General features: G+C 37.1%; 2 protein-coding genes across 3 annotated transcripts; both read left to right on the top strand.

Moving 5' to 3' along the window:
- The first annotated feature begins 11,108 nt into the window (after nt 1-11,108).
- Nucleotides 11,109-18,052, top strand: LOC149842640 (calcium-dependent protein kinase 2-like). Of its 2 annotated transcripts, none has more exons than XM_090001525.1 (8): nt 11,109-11,880; nt 15,956-16,099; nt 16,214-16,366; nt 16,721-16,836; nt 16,926-17,093; nt 17,182-17,309; nt 17,468-17,567; nt 17,735-18,052. In XM_090001525.1, exons 1-8 carry the CDS (start codon nt 11,166-11,168, stop codon nt 17,792-17,794), a joined length of 1,584 nt encoding a protein of 527 aa, XP_089857651.1. In that variant the 5' UTR covers nt 11,109-11,165; the 3' UTR covers nt 17,795-18,052. The 2 variants fall into 2 exon arrangements, with proteins under 2 accessions (XP_089857651.1, XP_089857652.1); XM_090001526.1 differs by having other exon boundaries at nt 15,956-16,078.
- A 1,675-nt stretch (nt 18,053-19,727) lies between these two features.
- On the top strand, nt 19,728-21,359 carry LOC149842641 (pentatricopeptide repeat-containing protein ELI1, chloroplastic-like). Its single transcript, XM_090000708.1, has one exon. The coding sequence runs from the start codon at nt 19,728-19,730 to the stop codon at nt 21,357-21,359; it is 1,632 nt and encodes a 543-aa protein (XP_089856834.1).
- The last annotated feature ends 600 nt before the right edge of the window (nt 21,360-21,959 follow it).

The following is a 21,959-nucleotide window of genomic DNA, read 5'->3' on the forward strand; positions in this document are numbered from 1 at the left end:
TATTGTTAAATAAAGGACAAAGAACCATTTAGTGTGTATTTACACAATCAGTACGAAGGAAATGACTGTGGATCTCCTTACTAAAGGGTTAGCACCAGGATTATATTTTCAACATGTAATGGGGATGAGTCTGTTTGATTTCTTTTTATGACAATACATTATAGTTATATGCACTCACATTTATGAAACTAAATTGATTCTCTATGGTTTTGTGCAATATTGACTTTATGTAAAATATCTCTCATTTGGGTAGAGAGAATAACAAAATAACAATATTAAAAAAGACTAATAGAGTGGTTTATAGACCAACCCATTCATAAAGGTAATCTTAACATACTAAAATACTGAAAATAAATAATATTGTAGTGCATGAAAATATGACATCTCGTATAGAGGTGTTCATCTCCATGACTCATATGATTCATTCTTGTGATATAATGTAGCATGTGAACCTACATAAAAATTAAATTGAGATAATGGTAAAAAACCTTAATTATGTGCTTTTCCATGTCAATGGGTCAAGTGGGAGAGTATTTAACATTTCAGATTGAGTTCAATCGGAGGTGACCTAGTTTGACACAAGGCACACCAAAGGATAAGGAGAAGTGGGGAGGGTTGTTACGTGAATGTGAAGAGTTCACATTCATTATAGAATATGAAGGGTTCACATGCATGAATACCATGCATTTATCCCCCACTTCTTCTCCTCTATATAAAGAGGTCCTTGGTAGCTTGATGGGAGCAACCAAGGGGTGATCTCTTTTACACATTGGGTTCAAGGGCCCTGCTCACCTTTTGACTTGACAACATAGGCTCATCGAGATTGTCGATAGGTTGAGGAGAATGCCGTCCACCCACATCTATGCGAGCTTTGATCGGACCAACAATGGCATCTTTCGATAAATTGCATTTTCTATTTTACTTTTCACCAACACTTCCTTGCTGATATCTTGTTGAAAGTTGGAAAGAATATCAAGTTTAATTTTTGATGTATTTCCCTGGTTTGGATTTGTATAAGGGTAAAAAGACGATATACTCTCAAATTTGACATATCAATGGGTTCTTCAACTTTACCCAAAAGATCCATTATAAGTACTTTTCTTGGTCAATATGAATGTACTTTTTTTTAATACAAATATGAATTTATTTTTTTAGTTCTTGAATGAACCTGATTTCCTTTGCATTGCCCTTGCATCAAAAAGTTTTTGAGTCAAGTTTCCAACTTTCCACTGTGTTTTAATATTGTTAGAGATCAAATTATACATCTGACCCAAACTTTTTTGGGTCAAAAGAGCTGCACATTTTCCTTTGAAATATATATCTCAAATCCTCAAAAATTGAAAATTTAAGAGTCTTAGATTTGGGCATGCCCCACACCACATCTAGCAGCTCCTCATGCTATCTCAAATCCTCATATTTGAGATCCACACCCTCATTGGAGTCTACATGGCATTGTTCCAATGGAATCTTAATTTTCAACCTCCATCAGTCTCTGAACCTATACCACTACTGTAAGGGCCTCCCCTGTGGCCAGTGGGGTGGTTGTGAGGATGTTGAGATGAAGACATTGGATCAAACCTCGCTGGCTTACGGATGTGTTCGTAACTTTCATAGGTGGGCCACATAAGACAGAGTGGTCGTAGGGCTCCACCCAATGTTTTTCTCACTTCAAAAGCCCTATGTCACATACAAATAATGTTTTGAACACATTCCTATTGACACAATAAGACATGCACGAGCATGCTAATATGGACACAATCATGCACTACTATTATTTTAATCCTACATGTCATAAAAGCTTATGGGAGGGTAATAGGTGTAAAAAGTTAGATGTTTCATGAGCTTTTTTAAATTGACATCCTTACCACTTATTCTAACAATATCATTAAAATTTTCTTTACCCAAATTTTATATAGTTTTCCAAAAAAAAGTCTTACTTATATGACCTTATATAAATTTTCAAAAACTTTTGAATTATTATATATAACTCTCTTTTTTTTCTTAATTGCCATAGTAAAGTTGTGTTAGAACCTGGTCTTGGAGGGAACATATTCTACAAAAGGTTCCCAAGAGGACAACAAGTTTAAATACAAATAGGTAAAGGAAAGAAAGGGACGACTGGCCTGGGACACAATTCCCAAGGCAAGGCACCTATAGGGTAGGAGGGAGAAGCTTAATCCCACGTACTCTGTGAGCTATGCTAAGATGTATAGAGAGCGACTCTTAATCCCTCAAGCCGTAAAGCAAGATCAAGAATGAAGAATAGATGAACTCTCAATAATCTTCATTAATTACAAAAAAAAATACAATATCTATTTATAGTGTCCTATTAAAAAATATAACTAAATCAAGAAACCAAAAAGATAATAATTCTAATCCAAGAAACTCAAAAAACCAAGATACATAACAATCTGTTGTAACATGAGCTCCCTTTGATGATGCACTCTTTGTTGTCGTTTGTTGTTGTCAGAGCACCTTTTGTCGTAGTCTACTGCCGCCAGAGCACCCTTTGCCATTGTCTATTGTCGTCGGAGCACCCTTTGTCGTTGTCTGCTCATGAGAAATAGTTGAACTACCAAAGGAATTAGCATTTTGTCTATTGTTCATCATGATACTAGGGTGCAAGCGTCAAACTGAGTAGACAGTGAGTAGCGATTTACAACAAAAATCAAATCATAAAGTAGCGATTTGTAGTAGAAATGAGATCAGAGAGTAACGATTTAAAGTAGAAATCAGATCAAAGAGTAGTGATTTACAATAGAAATCAGATAAAAGAATAGCGATTTACATTAGAGATCAGATTAGAGAGTAACGATTTACAATGGAAATCAGATCAGTAAGTAGCGATTTACAGTAGAAATCAGATCAGAGAGTAGCAATTTTTACTGTAAATCGCTACTCTCTGATCTAATTTATACTGTAAATCACTACTCTCTGATCTAATTTCTACTGTAAATCGCTACTCTCAGATCTGATTTCTACTATAAATCACTACTCTCTTATCTTATTTCTACTGTGAATCGCTACTCTCTAATCTGATTTTTATTGTAAATCACTACTCTTTGATCTCATTTCTACTGTAAATCACTACTCTTTGATCTGATTTTTACTATAAATCACTAGTCTCTGATCTGATTTCTATTATAAATCGCTACTCTCTGATATGATTTATACTGTAAATCGCTACTTTTTAATATGATTTCTACTGTAAATCGCTACTCTCTGATTCGATCTATGTTGTAAATTGCTGCTCTTTGTCTACTTAGTTCGACGCTGCCATCATTATCTCTTCTGTAAATCGCTATTCTTTGTCTACTCAGTTCGACACTTGTACCTTGATATCATGATGAACAATAAACAAAATGCTAATTCTTTTGGTAGTTCAACTATTTCTCATGAGCAGACAATGACAAATGGTGCTCCAACGACAATAGACAATGGCAAAGGGTGCTTTGACAGTAGTAGACTACTAAAAAGAGTGCTCTGACGACAGTAGACGACGACAAAGGGTGCTCCGGCGATAGCAGACAACAATAAAGGGTGCGTCGTCAAAGAGAGCTCTTGTTACAATAGATGGTGCATTGTCAAAGGGTGATCTGAAATGTTTAGGGCAAAATATTGCAAGGAGCTCCTGTTATAGCAGAGGAGTTTACTACTTAGGGCGAAAACATAACATTTGGACTTTAAAGAGTTAAGATCATCCTCCATTTTCTGGATGGAGGACATTTTTGTCCTTTCCTAGAATCATCGTTTCATGGCAAGAATAGCGAGAAAAGGTACTTAAGTCTTTGCAACTGCAACAAACTCTGATGCTAACTGATGTACTCGGACCCCCGAAGACACATTTGCGTGGGGGGAGGGGGACATATAACCTGCTTCGACATTGTCTCCCCCTCTCAAAGCTCTCAACACCCTCTCTCAACTCCCACCTTCTCCCTCCTGCATGTGCCACCACCATCCCCACCGAAGGCCGCTAACCGACACCTCCCTCTCTGTTGGAACCCCCATACCAGGAATGGCCCCCCTCCTCCAAACCTTCTTCTTTTTTTTGTTAAGCTGCTACCACTACTGTTGATCGCAGGTGCTGGCCGAAGGCCACCCAAAATCTAGGTAACTCCACCACCCTCTGCAGCCACTCCCATAACCCTTCCTTCGTGGCTCTCTCTCTCTCTCTAGCCTTTTCGGCACCGCCTAGCGGTAGCAGCCATGGCTGCTGCCAATCTGGATTAACTCGAGTAGGGCTAAGGTTCCCTAGCCCTCTGCTGCATCACTTGATGCCTCTCGAGCACCTTCACTCCCTCCCTCTCTGTCTTTTTTTAAGCAGTGTTGCTGCCTCTCAAGTATCACATTTGAGCTTATCTCGGCTAACACTGAGCCTAGCTCAACCCCTTTCTGTGCTTGGCTAAAACTGAGCTCAGCTCGTCATTGACCCTAACCACCCCTCTTGGGTTGATGCGGCTCAACCGAGCTGAGCTCAACTACAACCATGCCCAGCTCTGTTCCTTCACATCTGAGCCCTAGGATTAGGTCCAACCAAGCTTGGCTCGGTCAAAGATTTCAATCTTCCCCCAGTTTGGCTAAGGCTCCTCCATGAGTGTTGAGCTCATCTCGAGCTCAACCAAACCTGGCTTAGTCGAGACCTAGCCGGGCCACTCACCCCTTTCTTCGCTTTTTGGCTTAAGTCGAGCTCAGCTTGGCTTAATCAAGTCGAGCTCTGCTCGAATAACATAATTGACTAACTCGATCCATTCCAAAATTGAGTTAACTTGAGTTAAGCCTCAACAAGCTTAGCTCACTCCGGTCAACTCGAATAGGATTCAGGTTTGACCCCAACGCTGCAATAGTCGCCTCTTTCTTCAAAAATAATTGTTAACCTTTATTCTTTATGCAATTCGATAAAAATCTTTTGAGCGCTTCAAATCGATGCAACTTACGAGATTTCATAGCTCTGGCATGAATGCCGAGGCACGAGCAAGCTAGTACCTATGCTCGGAATTGTTAAAAGTTTGGACTATCTTTGAGGTAGAGAAAGATAGATGCGATGATGGTGATTGTGCACTTCTAATATATGTATTTATATTTATGTCAAAAAGTATACATATATTATTTATTATTACATATATATATATACATATACATATACATATACATATACATATACATATACATATACATATACATATACATATACATATACATACGACTTATTTAGAGTACACAATTTTGTGATACTCATGCTTTATTTAAATTTTGCATGAACTCATTTAAAGTATGTAGAAGAAGACCTGATAAACCCATTCATCCTCATTTTCTATCAAGAGAGAGGATATGAGGTACAAACTCTTATAGACATTGTTGTTAACAACTATACTCCTCGAGTGACAGTGACTCGATGTCCCCAGTCATCGGAGTTAGGGAACAAGGCTACCAACCATCCTAGGTAGCAGATGTCACAACTTCTGCATAAGTTAGGATGCATCATCATTTATTTCTGCCTTTGAAGAATTCTCTCTCAGTTGTTAGACCATCCGCTTTGGATCAGACTCAGCTTGGCATTTGGGTTATCAATTTACTCAAAATAATAAGCCCCAGGAATGGTTTCAGTTGTTTCTATGATTTCATCTTGTGAGTATTCACATGTCGGTAAATATCAAAATAAGACACGATGCACAAACTCATTATCCGAAATAGAAAGGATACCATGCTTACACCAATTTGTGGATCGTTCAGTTACATGTGATACAATATTTCTGAACCATGATTAATACTTGTATTATCTTTGTACAATTGTATAACCTCATCGTACCTACCAGACTTTCATGAGTCTAACCCATTTCATGGAATACAGGTGATGAGTAAACAATTGTTTCAGACGATGGCATGATGACACGACGGTATCAAGAATCCATTCTCTCTATTGTTCATACATGAGCATATTTTGACATTTTGTATAAAGACTTTTATATAAAAATATTTCTATCCAAATCTTTGTTTAAATATTTATAGTTTTGAATGATTTTGTGAAAATATGAGCTCAAATCTAAGACATTTGGGGACCGAAGCCATTTGTTGGATTTTTTGTCTGTGACCTGCCTAGGGTTCGCTAACTTGGTCTTTTTGAACTACTATTATGCTAAACAATCATTTTAACTCTGAAAAAAGATTGACTATAAAATTTTTATTTTTTTTAAAATTTTACTAAGTTAAAAATTTTGGGATCTTATAACTAGCCTTGCATGTCTTTAACCTAACCCAATTTACCTTAACCCTAAATTCATTTTCAGTATTGACTTATAGTCATTTTATCATATCTTACTTTTCAATGACCGTAGGAATTTAGTTCCGACACAAAACAAACCAATATAATTTAACTAATTATACTTACCTAATCCTTGCCACAATTCACCAAAAAATTTCAGAACCTAGCTAATTCACATACCACTGTGAATAAACTCAAATTTGGCTTAAACCTTGTCTTAAATCTACGAGATAGTAGCATAACAATTTTTCTGCTATCGAAAATTCAGGATTCACACTTGTCAAGCACATGGTGAATTGAAAATTACTGTCATTCAAATCCACATTGTGTGAGTTGGAGTACAATTGTGGAACATGAATTTTGAATTGAGTATCTAGAAATCTAATGTAGAACTTGAAAAAATCAAGGCCCTTGAAAATAATATTTGGGTTCTCTATAGTTATGTGAATGAATAATTCAACACAAGAGTTGAACCATGAGAATTTAAGTGTTTGAAACTTCTTAATAAAGCAATCAAACATCTCTACTACACACTTTGCAGTGCAAAAGTTTTAGAACAAAATGCATTCACTTCATTACTCATGGAGGACTGAGCAAAGATGATAAATTTTTTTTTGACATAAGAGCATGCATGGTATGATTGAAAATGGGAAGATAGGAAGGCATGAATCGTTGCAGATCAAATTTTTTAAGTAGACATTTCATCCTTATTTGTGGGACCATACCATATATGCTTATCTATGGACCGGACAATGGATCACGTCAATCTTAATTCTTTCTTTACGGATCCAACTATGAAAGAAGAAAAATCATTTGAGAAGTCTTCCCAAATTTGTAAAATTAAAAATCTTATAGATGTAAATGAAAATTGTAGTGAGCATAAAATGTTTGACCTATACTTTATAATACAGAGTGACAACCCAGCCACAATTGTAATCCCACGTACACTATATTGAAAGACAAGAAAGAAGAGAGGAATGAAGTGGTCCACTTGGAGAAACCAAAACTCTCCCATGCCCATGTCAAAAAAATTATTTGTCTAAGATAAATTAATATGAGCAAAGAAATCGGAATCCTCATCATAAAAAAAAAAATAATAAATGTATTTTTTTTTTAAAACTGGGGTTATGCAGACCCCCACCAGTTATTATTCAACGTACCACTAGGTTTGAACCTGCAACGTCCCACCAAAGGAGACGTGCACTGACAGCTCCTACCAACCACCCTTGTAAAAAGAAAAAATAAATATTCATCAGCACCATGAGATGAGGGCTAGTTGACTACTGTATTTATGTGCGTAAATGCAACGCTGGAAATGGGTTTGGAGCTTGGACTTTGGTTTGGATAGCTCTGACCTTTAGATCCGTACAGCTAACTGGACCCCTGAAGCCTGTCGGTGGATTCCACCTTTCTCTTTTTATCTTTGTCATCATCGAATTGCATTCTTGTTGGAATATAGCATATTGAGATGCTTGATAGCTATAGCGTGCGTGTGAATCAAGCTAAGCCTTACAATGCAGTCTTTTCATGGACTACCGTGATATGGTGTAGCTGGTTTATAAGGACTAAAATGAGTTGGATCATGTTTGAACTAAAACTGTATTTAGTTTTTGCAGAAATATATTACTATAATTGTTTGTAGTACAAACAACTAAGCAACTCTCTTTTTTCTTATTTTTCTAGAAAATTTGACCCCATAAAATGTGATTACATGGTCGTTTAGCAAGGATCAACATTTGGATTTTTTTGGATTCAAACATTGGAGCAGATTTTTTAAAAGATTAAAAAATCAATGACTATTTGTTTTCTTTATAATCTAAAGGGCCCTTCCCCTAATCACCCACTACACCTATAGCCGATCATGGAGGAGATGAAGCAATTGAGAGAGAGAGAGGGATGAAAGTCTGCTATGAAAAAGAACAAGAAATGAGAAGATTGAAGGAGAATTCTCATTAAAAAAACCCAAATGAGCCAATCTCAAGCTTCGAGAGGCAAGACCCACATCTAACATCTACTCTACAAAGAGAGAGACCAAAGAAAAGTAATTCTTATTAAGAAAAATCAAAGCATATAAAATAGCACTAGTATTGTGGTATTTATAGACTCCATGACCTTAAATGACTAAAGCACTTCTAACTAAACCCCCAAGTAACCCCATATACTTTCCATAAATCCTTTGGATCCAAATAAAAAAAATGAAGAGATCCACTTGATAACCCACCCAATTACAAGAAGATCCAAAACAAAAAAGGTTGCCAAAAATAGTATGCTATCACTATCACCCTCTTTAAATTTACCTTGTCCTAGGGCAATGCATGTGTGTGTGTGGCTGGTCCCCTTCTTCGTAGCTCACTTTTGGCTATTTAGATCTTCTTTCATCTATTTGCATAAAGATGTGGATCATCTCAAGTCTTAATTATCATGAGTGTACATTAGGCCCCTATCTCAATTATATTTAAAAGAAATTTCTACCAACTTTATTGAAATTTTATTCATACTATGAATCATATCTATGAGTCTTTTATTACTCTACCCTACTAGAGCAATCATCATCTCCATATTTAGTGAAAAAAGGCATTGATCTTGACTCTAGGTGCATAGAAAAATCTCTCAATCTAAGGTTACGTTTGGCTGATCCTTTCAAAAAAACATGACTCTCTAATTTTCTTGAAATTCACAATCACATGGGGTCTCGTGTGTCTTAAGCAAATTAGAAAGTGACTCATTTGCAAAGGCAAAATGAGATTCACTTTCTCATGGCTTAACTTTTTTAACGTTCGGCTGCTTACACAAATCAGATACAATTTCTCATTCAGATGAAAAAGTAAATCAGAATGATCCAACCGAACGTGCCCTAAGTGTGCTTTCAAAGGCAGCCATATATGATTTCATCAACAAGGAATAGGGGTGTCAACGGGTTCGACCCTGCTAAAATGGGTGGGTCCAAATCTAGATTTAACTAAGTGATGGGCTATCGAGTTTGTATTGAGATCTGACCAAAATTTTATAAGAAAAACCATACTCGATTCTGATAAGAATTGCATAAACTAAACCCAGCTCATATTGACAAAATAATATTTTTTAAGTTTTTACATTGAAAAATTAGGGATCTTAATTGGAATTCAGGTAGGACTTAGGTTTGGTATAAGATTTCATAAATTATACCCAACCCATTTAATAATTGGACCTCATGAGACCCCATTCTTTGTAACCAAACCTTGACCCGTCGTACCCAATCCCTTCACCTAACAAGGAAAATGATTGCCTCCATATGTCACGTGGGCACGTTACATGGATGACATGACACACGCCATGACACGTGTCAAACACCACATGGGTACCTTTAAAATTTGAATGCCATGTTGGGTCCATGCTAAACCGCGTGCTAAATGGGTTGTTCGGGCTTCTTAGGTACTTTTTATGTGGTTTTTGCCCCCATAAATGTGTTGTCGATTTACTAAGAACTCACATCTTGCTTTTTATGCGGTTCAGGCCCCATAAATGTGTTGGGCATGGTTGATTTACTAAGAATCCACACCTGAATCATGTGTTTTCGATGAAAAAAATGATGTTTGGACAAATAATTTTGACCGTTGATTCTTTAAACTTTATAAAAACTGACCAATGTGTTGGAATCAAACTCTTCAAGAGTTTGATTCCTCTAAAATCAAGTACATGGATTACATTTGTACAGTCAGAATTTAAAAATAAAATGAAAGAAGCCCGAAAAACCCATTTAGCACGCGGTTTAGCACGGACCCATTACTCTATTATATATATATATATATACATAAATTTTTTCTCTCGTTCACGTGTGTGTATATAAAAAATGGGTCCGTCCTAAACCAATTAGGGGTTAAACCACATGCTAAATGGGTTTTTCGGGCTTCTCTGATGCTTTTTATGCGGTTCCGGCCCCATAAATGTGTTGGGCATGGTCGATTTACTAAGAATCCACACCTGGATCATGTGTTTTCGATGAAAAAAATGATGTTTGGAGCCTTGAACATTTACAAAGATTGTGGACCGTTGATTTTTTGAACTTTATAAAATCCCACGAATGTGTTGGAATCAAATGCTTCAAGAACTGATCCCTCTAAAATCAAGTACATAGATCACAGCTATACGGTCAGAATTTAAAAATAAAATAAAAAAGCTTGAAAAAACCCATTTAGCATGACATTTAACACCAAAATTGGTTTAGCATGGACCCATATATATATATATATATATATATATATATATATATATGTATATGGGTCTAACCCACAGCCCAACCTGTGTGAGCCCACTTCGGGCTGGTCTGCCCCAAAGGCGTGGCTCCATATTGGTCCGGCCAGCCCATGTGCCGCCTAGTTTATTGCCCACCTATAGACACGGGGACCTCAAGGGTTTTACCAACAGGAGGCCAGCCAATTTGCGGTTGGTGATGGGTATTCCCTTGAACTGTCAAAATTAAAAAAAATAGAACAAGTATTGGCAAAGATAAAAAAAAAAAAAAAAAAGTATGGATTATGGAAACGCTATCTTTTAAAATTACACGTTAGCTGAGAACCTTACTTGGTAATAACCATGACCGTAAACAAACACAAAGATTGATGCTAGTACATTATTACTACATGCAATCAAGAAGATATATAGCGCTCTTTTTAGGAAGCAAAGCAAGGAATACGGTGGCACTAGAAAGCCAGTTGTCAACTTTACAAAGTGGCGGGGCTCTGCTTAAATCTAAAGCATCTGATCTCAAATCTGTCTCTACCCATCTTCCTTCCTTGCTCTATACTTCATATTCTCGTTCCCACAGTCCCAATATAAGACCAACAAACTTTCTCTCATCCTCTCTGTTTTCTGAACCATACTCATCAATCCAAGAACTGAACATCTCACTAATTTGCTTCACAAAAAGATGGGTCTCTGCTTCTCAAAATCAAGTGGTGAAATTCCAATCTTCTCAAGCAATTGGATGCCAAATGGCGCAACTAGTGGACAATCTCAAGCTCAAAACAACAAAAGACCAACCACCAACAATCCTCAACAAGATGAAAAACAGAGTAAGAACAGTCAGAAAGAAAGTTACCCAGTTGCAAGGAGCATGTCTTCATCTGATGCTTCTAAAACCATTCTGGGTAAGCCCATGGTGGACATAAACACTCTGTATAAGATGGACAAGGAGCTAGGAAGAGGCCAATTTGGTGTTACCTATCTCTGCTCCGAGCGATCGACCGGCCTTCGTTACGCCTGCAAAACTATAGCCAAGAGCAAGCTGATCAGTAAGGCTGATGTACAGGACATGAAGAGAGAGGTCCTCATCCTGCAGCACCTCACTGGGCAGCCCAACATTGTGGAATTCAAGGGGGGCTATGAAGATAAACAGTCTGTTCATTTGGTGATGGAGTTGTGCTTGGGCGGCGAGCTTTTCGATCGGATAATCGCCAAGGGGACCTATTCGGAGAAAGCGGCGGCGATTATTTGCAGGCAAATTGTGAATGTGGTGAATGCTTGCCATTTCATGGGCGTCATTCATAGGGATCTAAAGCCAGAAAATTTCTTGTTGGAGAGTAAGGACGAGAGTTCTCCTATTAAGGCTACCGATTTCGGGTTATCCGTGTTCATTGAAGAAGGTCAGTTTCTTCTGATTAAAATAGGAATTTGATGAAAAGTTATTTTTTTTATTCTTGCCACTGATAATTTCTTTTGATATTCTGCACTTACTTTCATATGTTTCTCCTCAGTTGTGCCTGCTGTGAACTCTGCATACGTTATGCTAAAATGATTTTTACCTTCTCATCATGGCTGCATTCTGTATGATGGCATTCCTTGCAATGGATGTTAGAAAAAGTAAATTCTGCTATCTAAATTAGGTAGAATACCAAGATTTTGGATATCCCAAACACAGTCTGTCCTCTAACATCTCACAATTATGTATCAGCTGCTTCACATAATTAGTGAGTAGATTTCTCAATAATTTCCTCTGTTGCCAATAAGTGCTAGAGTCTGAATGATGTCTTGGGCATTTTTCTTACAAATTTTAATGGTTCACAAACTCAAAATGGCCTTGTTTTTACATTTTCCCTGTATCAGGGCTAGGAGGTATGTTATGTTCAAAGTAATGTGAGGGGAAAGGATTTGAATGAAAGGAGTGCTGTTTCTGTCAAAATAATGATGCGATAGCAGGTGTTGAGGCAATTTATCCTTTACTGTGGTGGTTGCTGATCAATGGAGAAGAAACCTATAACTGCAGGAATCTCACAACTGCATTTTAGATCTGTGGTGTAATCTTTGACATGTCCTCAAGCCTGTTATTCTTGTTCATTGTTGTTGGTGTCAAACCATGGAATTGAAGATCTTATATCAATGACTTTTTGAGTTTTTGGCTCTCACAGGAAGGTGTCATTCATGAACAAATGCGTTTTGAAACAATGTTAAAAGATCTGGATAAGTTGCCATATATGACTGGCACAGATATAAGTTAATAGGGAACAGAGGAAAAACCAGGTTTCTTCACAATCTCTACAAGGCACTTATGGATAAGCATAAATGTGGGCATTTGCATGATCTAGCAAATTAACAGGCCTGCTTGAGAAAAAAGTTTACACTGCTTGTGATACTCCAGGAAAATCAATTGGAGTATGTTGGCAATAATAAGTATATAATTGAATATTTATATTGGTTAAGTTTTGAGGAACTGATGACGCTTTTACTTTCATGTTACATTGGAATGCTTTCGCCTAAGAGTACATTCACCATGATCAATTATATTCTGTCCTAATGCTATGCCATGCCAGATACATGACATTGAAAGTACAGTAGGATCAAGGCAACAAGGAGGGGGGGGTGAATAGTGCTTTTAAATATCGTCTTTGGAATTATGACGTATTTTGAAATTTGCAAAGCAATCACATATAGAATACAAGAATTTATCCTGGTTCGGTCTTTCTCGACCTACATCCAGTTCTCAAGCAAAAGCCGCTTAAGATTTCCACTATCAACCTTATGTAAACAAAAGAACATACAGACCAAATCCGGTCTCACTTTCAGTAACAATCCTACTGAAAGCAAACAACTTCTTTAAACCAAGGAGTCCTTTTTTTTTACAGAAAAATGAAATAATCAACTTACAATCAACCTACGAGCCCTTCTTATGAATGCAAATGGAATGCAATTGCTTTTGAGGTTGTTGAAATACTCAACTCACGAATTCATTGTCTCTCAAAGGAATTTGAGTGAAAAACTGGAGTGAAAATATCAAGTGAGTGAGAAAACAAATATGAGTGAAAAACAAAGAATAATTCAATGTAATTCGATTGGATTTGATTCAATTTGATGTTTTTGAGTGTGGAATGCACTCATATTTATAGTTGAAAGATTCCATTCGTTGAGGGTATGAAAGGTTGTCAAAACAGTCTATTTTGAATGATCAAAATGTTTGAAAAATGAAAAAACACGCATTTGAAAAGTTACAGAAAAATGACAAAATTAGTCGACTGAAACAATAGTCAGTCGACTGAAATCAAATATTAGCAGACTGATAGTTATCGCCAGTCGACTAATGTATTTAACAGAGCCGTTTGAAAATCTGAAGTTTGAAACTTAGTCGACTGAAGAAAAAGTTAGTCGACTGAAGAAAAAGTTAGTCGACTGATAATATCATCAGTAGACTAAAAAATCTTTCAGTCGACTGCTGCTAAAATTTTCTGAAAATACATGTTCTGTCTGGTTGACTGATAAAATCGTTAGTCGACTGCTGCTAAAGTTTCCAAAAAACAGACATTCTGTCCGGTTGACTGATAAAATCGTTAGTCGACTGCTGCTAAAGTTTCCAAAAAACAGACATTCTGTCCGGTTGACTGATAAAACCTTCGGTCGACTAATTTTACAAAAATAACGTTTTTGCTTTGAAAATTTGGCGTGAAGAGGTTGGTCGACTAATAAACATGAAAAATTAAGTAAAGAGTTTTCTAAAATGATTTTCATGAAGGGTTTTTTTAGAAAAGCTTTTCTAAAGATTTTTTAGGTGAAATGCAATTGAAATATGCACTCTAAGGCTCTTACAAGAATCTAAGACTTTTAATGAATTTTACATTTGTACACTAGTCTTCATAGATTCTTCATCGAATTCTTCAATTCTTGTCATCTTTCTTCATTGCCTTAGCTGAAATGCAGTTGATTCACTTGTTTATCATCAAAACCTTGTACTTGAAGTATCGTGTACGACTTTATTGTCGTAACAGACATATGGATAGATTTGATAGTTGTCTGGATGATGGTCATGCACTTTTGACTTATCTAAATAATCTTCTAATATTATAAAAGCAGAAGCATCTCTAATATTATAAAAACAGAAGCTAGTGGAAGCCAAAAAGTTTTTCCTTTATTACTTTTTCTCAAATGACATCCTTATCATGAGTTAATGGAATTATAAATTTCTCTGGGCATTTGTAATTTTCTTTTTCAAAAAATTAATGTGTTACATGGTATGTAATTTTTGCATAAAAACTAATAGTTAGATATCTAATTGGGTAACTTTTCATATATCCAAAACGTCTCTCTCTCTCTCTCTCTCAATTTTCTGAATCCCCGTGTCCTACTTTTCATTAAAAACTGCCTAACCTCATGTAAAAGTAAATATTGAATGACTCTACCAAAATGTCATGCCCCTCTCTCCTACAGGCTAGGTTTCTCTCTCCTTCATAATTTCCCAATGTTATGCTATTTTTTTCTTTACACATTTTACCATTTGTTTTCAAATTAACTATTTTCTTTGTGGTTCTTTCTCTTACTAGATGGATGGGTAAATAAGATGTTGGTTAAGTTTTTAGAGCTTTCTTCTTCAACTGCAAGTGGCATAAAAGGGTATTTATTGGACTTAATAATTTTCATATGCATGCTTCTAATAAAAATATTTAAGTTTAAATATATACCTATTATATATCTTCATTAATTTTATTTTTTCATAATAAATTTTTTAACATAAACCTCATTCATCTAGAGCCTGGCCATATGGTCGAGCTGCTATACCATGCTGGTACCAATAAAATTATCTATTTATGCTCAGGGATGAAATTTGGAATGCCAACTAAACTTGATTATTGCCCCAAGGGGGGTTGGCATAGTGGGGTGGGGCCTTAGCTACTAGACGTGCAGTTAAAGTTTGATTCCCGTGGGCATCGTCCCTCTGCTTAAGCCAACGCCCAACATAGGCCCCGGGGGTGGGCGTCCTAGCCTCGGAGTTTTATGCCACTGACATGATGAATGAAGATATGGCAGGATGAGTCAGCGCGACCAGTTCTTCGTGTCGGGAGCAGTTTTTTCAGGTTATAAAAAAAAAACTAAACTTGATTATCAGTACCTTATGTGGGGATGAATTGATCCTATATAACACGTTTGGTTTATTTCGTATGGTGTGTGCCTCAGTGTTGGACATAGGCAGGTGTTTTTCTGCTGTAACAAGGTTTATGTGTCAATGTGATTGCTTATGGTCATATACTCAATTATGGGAGGTTGATGTACCACGTATTAGCCCACATTCTTGTCTTCTCAACAATTTTGGAACTTGTAATATGAATGGTGCTTGCATGGAAGTCAGTGATTCTTTTATGTAATCCATCTCATAAATCAATGTCAACTAGGTAACATTTCATGCAATTAATGGTAGTTTTAGCTCTAATACCTGACCATTTTATTGGTTTCTTCCAGGAAAAGTGTACACAGAAATTGTTGGAAGTGCCTACTATGTGGCTCCGGAGGTATTACGTCGAAACTACGGGAAGGAAATTGATGTCTGGAGTGCTGGAATTATACTGTACATCCTTCTTAGTGGTGTGCCTCCATTTTGGGCTAGTAACCACCTTTGCCTACCCACAAACTTCTTGAATCTTTCACTTTCATGTGTGCTAATTTCAGATTTCCATCACTAGATGTGAAAATTCAGATGTTAGTATTTTTTTTTGCCAGAGGCGGACAGAGACATTTTTGATTTGATCTTAAAAGGTCAAATTGATCTTGAGAGTGAACCATGGCCTTCTATATCCAGGTCTGCAAAGGATCTAGTGAGGAAGATGTTAACACAGGATCCGAAGAAACGCATTACAGCTGCCCAAGTTCTTGGTTAGATCTTTCACTTCACTTGTAAGCGTCAATTGTTTTTCCTATTCGGTTTATTGCTACCTGCAATAGTTTGAAAATAAACTAGTAACATCACCAAGAAATTATTTTTCATCAGCGTTTACATGTTTTGGTGGTTATCCAGTGATAAACTCTTTAGTCCTGTTCAGCCAACCTTGGTTACATCTACATAAACCAACAATATGAATGTCAGCAAAATCCATAGCTTGATATGAAGACAGTGTCAGAAAATTATAATGAGTCACATACTTACGTTTGTTTTCCATGATTGGCTTCCCTTGCTTTCACATCAAGGCTTCATGAAAAGAATATAACTTGGATGCTGATATGAATTAGATCATCCATGGATCAAGCAAGATGGCATTGCGTCAGACAAACCCATAGGCAGTGCAGTTCTATCTAGGATGAAACAATTCAGGGCAATGAACAAGCTAAAGAAACTGGCACTTAAGGTGGACTACAGTACTCACATTATTAGTTTTTGTTAGTTATATGACATCAATCGATCTCAGATTTCGGCCTTTCTCTAATTGTCTTGTAGGTTATTGCTGAAAACATCTCAGAGGAAGAGATCAAGGGGCTGAAGGAAATGTTCAGAAACATTGACACTGACAACAGTGGTGCTATCACCTATGAAGAGTTAAAGGCTGGTTTGACTAGGCTAGGATCACAACTCACTGAAGCTGAAGTGATGCAACTGATGGATGCTGTTAGTTACCATTTAACTGTTAACTCTTTTTAATTTGATAAGCTAAAAAGCAACAGTTAGTTTGAAATGCTTTCTTCATGTGGTTTAGGCTGATGTTGATAAAAATGGTACCATCGATTATATCGAGTTCATCACCGCTACCATGCATCGGCATAGGCTGGAAGGGGAAGAAAATGTGCTTAAGGCTTTTCAATACTTTGACAAAGATAATAACGGGTCAGTGTGCTTTTTCACAAATGCAAGCAGTTGGATTGTTGTACTGATAAATTTTGCACTGAAATTACACTAACATTATCGATTGCATTCAGCTAAAATAAAATTGTCTCAAATTTGAAGGACTCTGTTGACATTTTTATCACCTTCTCTTTTGCCAGTTATATCACCAGAGATGAGTTATATCAAGCTATGAAAGATTATAGTATGGGAGATGAAACCACTATCAAGGAGGTTCTTGATGAAGTGGACACAGATAACGTAACTTGTTCCTTGGAATACTTACTAGAAATTGTTGGAAGATTTTTGCTTTAGTTAGCCATTATCATGTCTTTATGTTGTTGTTCTATATTATTAGTGTTCCTCTTGTACTCTGTTCATACATGTAAAGATGTCTAGCTAACATTCTGAAATGGGATTCTATTCAGGATGGAGTCATCAATTATGAAGAATTTCTTGCCATGATGAGGAAAGGAATTCATGAATGAGGAGCTTTCTTTTCCATATGTACTGAAATTCATATAGAACAAGGTATGATGCAAATTTACGTGGCTGTCGCCTAAATAAGATTTGTTGAATGGAGTACTTGATATGTATAGTAACATAATAAATCTCAAATTTATTTTATCAAAAAATTGCAGTGGTCTAGTTCAGAGCATTCTGCAGCATGACAGCTTCAGATCAATTTTGTTATAATATTGAACCATCAGTACTAAAGAGTTGACATATGCACACAATCGAAATAAGATTAACGGTATGTCTATTAGTAAGATGGATTTGGAGATAAGCTAGTTTTCCGCAAGTCTTCTCGTCACCTGCTAAATTTATTGAGAGTTTAATCATGATGAATTTTGAAAGCATAACATCAATATAGAACCACTCAAATTTTAATTATTGCCTTTTTGTGCATTCATTTTTTCATGATTTTCTTGATGTTCTATTTTTATATTTTTATTATAAAAATAGAAGGTTCTCAATTGTGAGGGATCAAATTTGACATCCTTGGATTTGAAAACTAATGACCTCTGGCTTGAACCTCCAGGTCGGGCTAAAGAACCATGTGTTTCCCTTTGAAATATGTATATTAGAGGCACATTTGTTTTTATCACAGCTGTGATTTCTCAGCCTGTGAAAGCTAGTCACAGGTTCACACCTGTGACAAACTTTCTTAAGTTAGGTGTATAGAATGGCAGGTGACAATCACAATCACAAGTTCAACTTTCACATGTTTGTGTTCTCCTGTGAAAGTTCTATCATTATCATTTGTAATCACAAGAACTTGAGAAAATCCCACTTTCACAGGGCATTTACAAGCGTGCCCTAGGTCTTCAAAAGTGAGAGCAGTTACCACCATATTGTATATTTTGTTATATTTCATCACCGCCACACATCTTACATGTCTCAGAGTTTACTAGTGAAATGTGTGGCGGGGATTGAATATTACTGATTATTTGTTATATACAGTATAACCGTAGCTGCTCTCCACGCGACATCAGATCCTTGGAGTTGAGATCAGAGGTAGGGATGTTAATGAATTGGATTATTTCTGATATCCAACCGAATTTGATTCCGTCTAGTTGCATTTGGTAAGCCAAAACCATATCTGATTATAATCGCATGTGGATATAGATTTGTTTTTTTGCTACTGAACCCAACAAATAACAAATATCTGAATTTGTTTGCATGTAAAAAAGTTGATCTTGTATCTTTTGACCGTCCGAATCTGAATTCGAAATCGAATCCATTTAGCCTACATCCAATTAGTCGGATATGATATTGGGTCATCCAATCCGAATATGAAACATTTATGTCCCTAATTAGGGCTGGGAAATGACATTAGCAGCTCACCGTTCAGCTCCGCTCACTCAGAAATTGAGCTTGGTGAGCCGAACTATGAGGCAGCTCGTTCAAGTAACTGAGCCGAGCATGAACATGGCAATCTGAGTTTCGACATGGCTCATTTTACATATTATATATTTTTTACACATGTTATGTATATTATATACATAAATAAATATTATGTATGTTTTATATATGCATTACAAATATATTAGATATATTTTATATATTATCAAGCTTTAAAAAATACTTAAAACACATTTTTTTAAAAAATGAGCCAGCTCATGATTGACTTGCAAAACTCAGCTTGTTACGAGCTCGGGCTTGGCTCAGCTTATGATGAGCTCAAGTCAGACAGAGTAAGGGTCTAGCCTTAACGAGCTGAGCCCGAACATCCCAAGCTCGGCTAGTTTACCAGCCCTTTCTCTAAATCACACGTTCTCAAAATTTTCAACTGTCATGGTTCCAACAGATGCTTAACTTTTCATTCAAAAATAAATAAATAAAAGCTTAATTTTCAACCTCCACGTGTCCCTATATAAAAATCGAAGCAGCATCTTAGCATATGCACACACACCAATGATGATGCGCCCTCCTGCCACCCAATGCAACCTGAAGCTCAGTCATCCACATTTTGACATCTCCAATACCAACCAGTCCCTCTTCTCACACACAAAAAGCTTAAATTCTACCTCACAAGGATGCATCAATCACTTCCAACAACTCAAGCAAACCCACACACAACTCATAACCGCAGCACAGCCCAACAATGCCACCAAGCTCTTGGCTTCCTTCACCCACTTGGCCCACCAGCCAAGCTTTCCTTTGGAGAATGGTCAGCATCTCAACTCCTTCATGTGGAACACCATCATCAAGGCCTCCCTCCAAGATCACAATCCCCACCATGCTCTTCTTCTGTACCATCAAATGCTGACCCAAAATTTCACTCCTGACAAGCATGTGTTTACTTCTTTAATCAAGGCTTGCTCTTCCATTGATTCCGCGTTCGTCGAAGGCGTGACCGTCCATGCGCAGATCATTGTATCTGGTTTTGGTTCTGATCCTTTTGTGGCTAGTGCCTTGATTGGGATGTACTCTGGGTGGGGCTCTGTTGGGTCCGCATGCCAAGTGTTTGATGGAGTTGCTGAGAAAGATACGGTGATCAGGACCGCTATGTTGGTCGGGTATGTGGTGAATGCTGATGTCGAGGGAGCACGACAAGTGTTTGATGAAATGCCTGAGAGAGATGTTGTAGCTTGGAATGCTATGATATCAGGGTACGTCCAATGTGGGTTGTCTTCGGATGCTCTGGAACTCTTTCATAGGATGCTGCTTTTTAATGTGAGGCCCAATTATATCACACTTGTCGGTGCGCTTTCAGCTTGTTCTCAATTGGGTTCCCTTGCTCAAGGCGAATGGATACATGCTTTCATTGACAAAGAGAAGATTGAAGGTTCTGTAATGCTGAGGAATTCTCTTGTTCATATGTATGCTAAATGTGGTAGATTGGATTTTGCCTACCGTTTGTTTGTAGATGGAGAACCTAAAAATCTAGAATCATGGAATACCATGATGACAAGCTTTGCGATTCACGGATGTGGGACTTGTTCCCTGTCTCTCTTCTCACAGATGATCAAGTTAGGCTTGCAGCCTGATACGATTACGTTCATGGGTGTGCTTATGGCATGTAGCCATGCAGGTATGGTTGATGATGGTTGGAAGTGCTTGCTTATTATGAAAAGGGTATATAAGATAGAACCAAAAACAGAACATCATGGATGCATGATTGATATCCTTTCTCGTGGAGGATATATAGCAGAGGCTTACAATTTATTAATAAACATGCCATTTGACCCAGACATTTCAGTGTTGGGAGCTTTACTTCATGGTTGCCTGATTCATGGCAATTACAAGGTGGGATTGCACATTGCAAAGGATCTCATTAAGCTGGATCCGGAGAATAGAGGTCGGTACGTGACTTTATCAAATTTGCTAATGATGCTTGGTAGTGGGGAAGTTGCTGTCAGTGTAAGGAGATTGATGGAGGATCCTGAGGTTAAGAAGTCGTCAGGAAGTAGCATAATCGAGATCGATGGAGTTGTTCATGAGTTCATTGCAGGGGACAGATCACACGGCAAGACAACAGAAATATATTGGATGATTGATTTGCTTCATAACAGCTTAAGATCCTTGCATCACCTTCTTCTGCATTAAAAATAAGTTCGTGCTTGTACTATTCAAAAAATCCAATAAGATTGTGCTTGCATGAAGAGATCACTCCTGAACCCCGCACAAAAAGGTACCAAAACTACTGAACAATAAACCAGAATTGAAATTAAACAAGGAACAAAAAACAATAACTACAGTTTCTGAAGAAAATCTTTGAACTAATTTCTCTCTCAAAAGATTAAACTGGATCTGAATAATCGGATCTGGAACATGTGCGTGGTCTAATGCATAGACCCATTGGACCATGCTAAGTTTGGATCAAGTTAGGGAGGTGAACTAAATCTCCACCTCAACCTGATCTATCAGCAGGTAGATCACTTTGACTAGGCTTTGAATTCGTAGAGGAGTTAGGGTCTTAATGAAACAATAGTGAAACGAACACAATGCCAACAAAGGGCTTTAATAAACTCACTTAAGGTTGGTCACTAATGGACCAAATACAATCTCAAAAGAGATAAAAACAACAAACAACACAAGAGACATGCAAGCCTATAAGATGGGAAAAAACTCTAGAGAAAACCCTCAAATGCTTCTAAGAGCATTGAGGAATAACAAGGGAGTGATGCTCTATAGAGCATCACTCGA

Source organism: Nuphar pumila, chromosome 3, assembly GCF_984573655.1.
Source record: "Nuphar pumila chromosome 3, dmNupPumi1.hap1.1, whole genome shotgun sequence".
In the NCBI taxonomy this organism is placed as follows: domain Eukaryota; kingdom Viridiplantae; phylum Streptophyta; class Magnoliopsida; order Nymphaeales; family Nymphaeaceae; genus Nuphar; species Nuphar pumila.

Coding starts and splice junctions, on each gene's coding strand:
- LOC149842640 (XM_090001525.1), top strand. CDS start 11,166: ATGGGTCTCTGCTTCTCAAAATCAAGTGGTGAAATTCCAATCTTCTCA. Junction 11,881..15,955: donor ATCCGTGTTCATTGAAGAAG/GTCAGTTTCTTC, acceptor GGTTTCTTCCAG/GAAAAGTGTACACAGAAATT. Junction 17,310..17,467: donor TTTGACAAAGATAATAACGG/GTCAGTGTGCTT, acceptor CTCTTTTGCCAG/TTATATCACCAGAGATGAGT.
- LOC149842641 (XM_090000708.1), top strand. CDS start 19,728: ATGATGCGCCCTCCTGCCACCCAATGCAACCTGAAGCTCAGTCATCCA.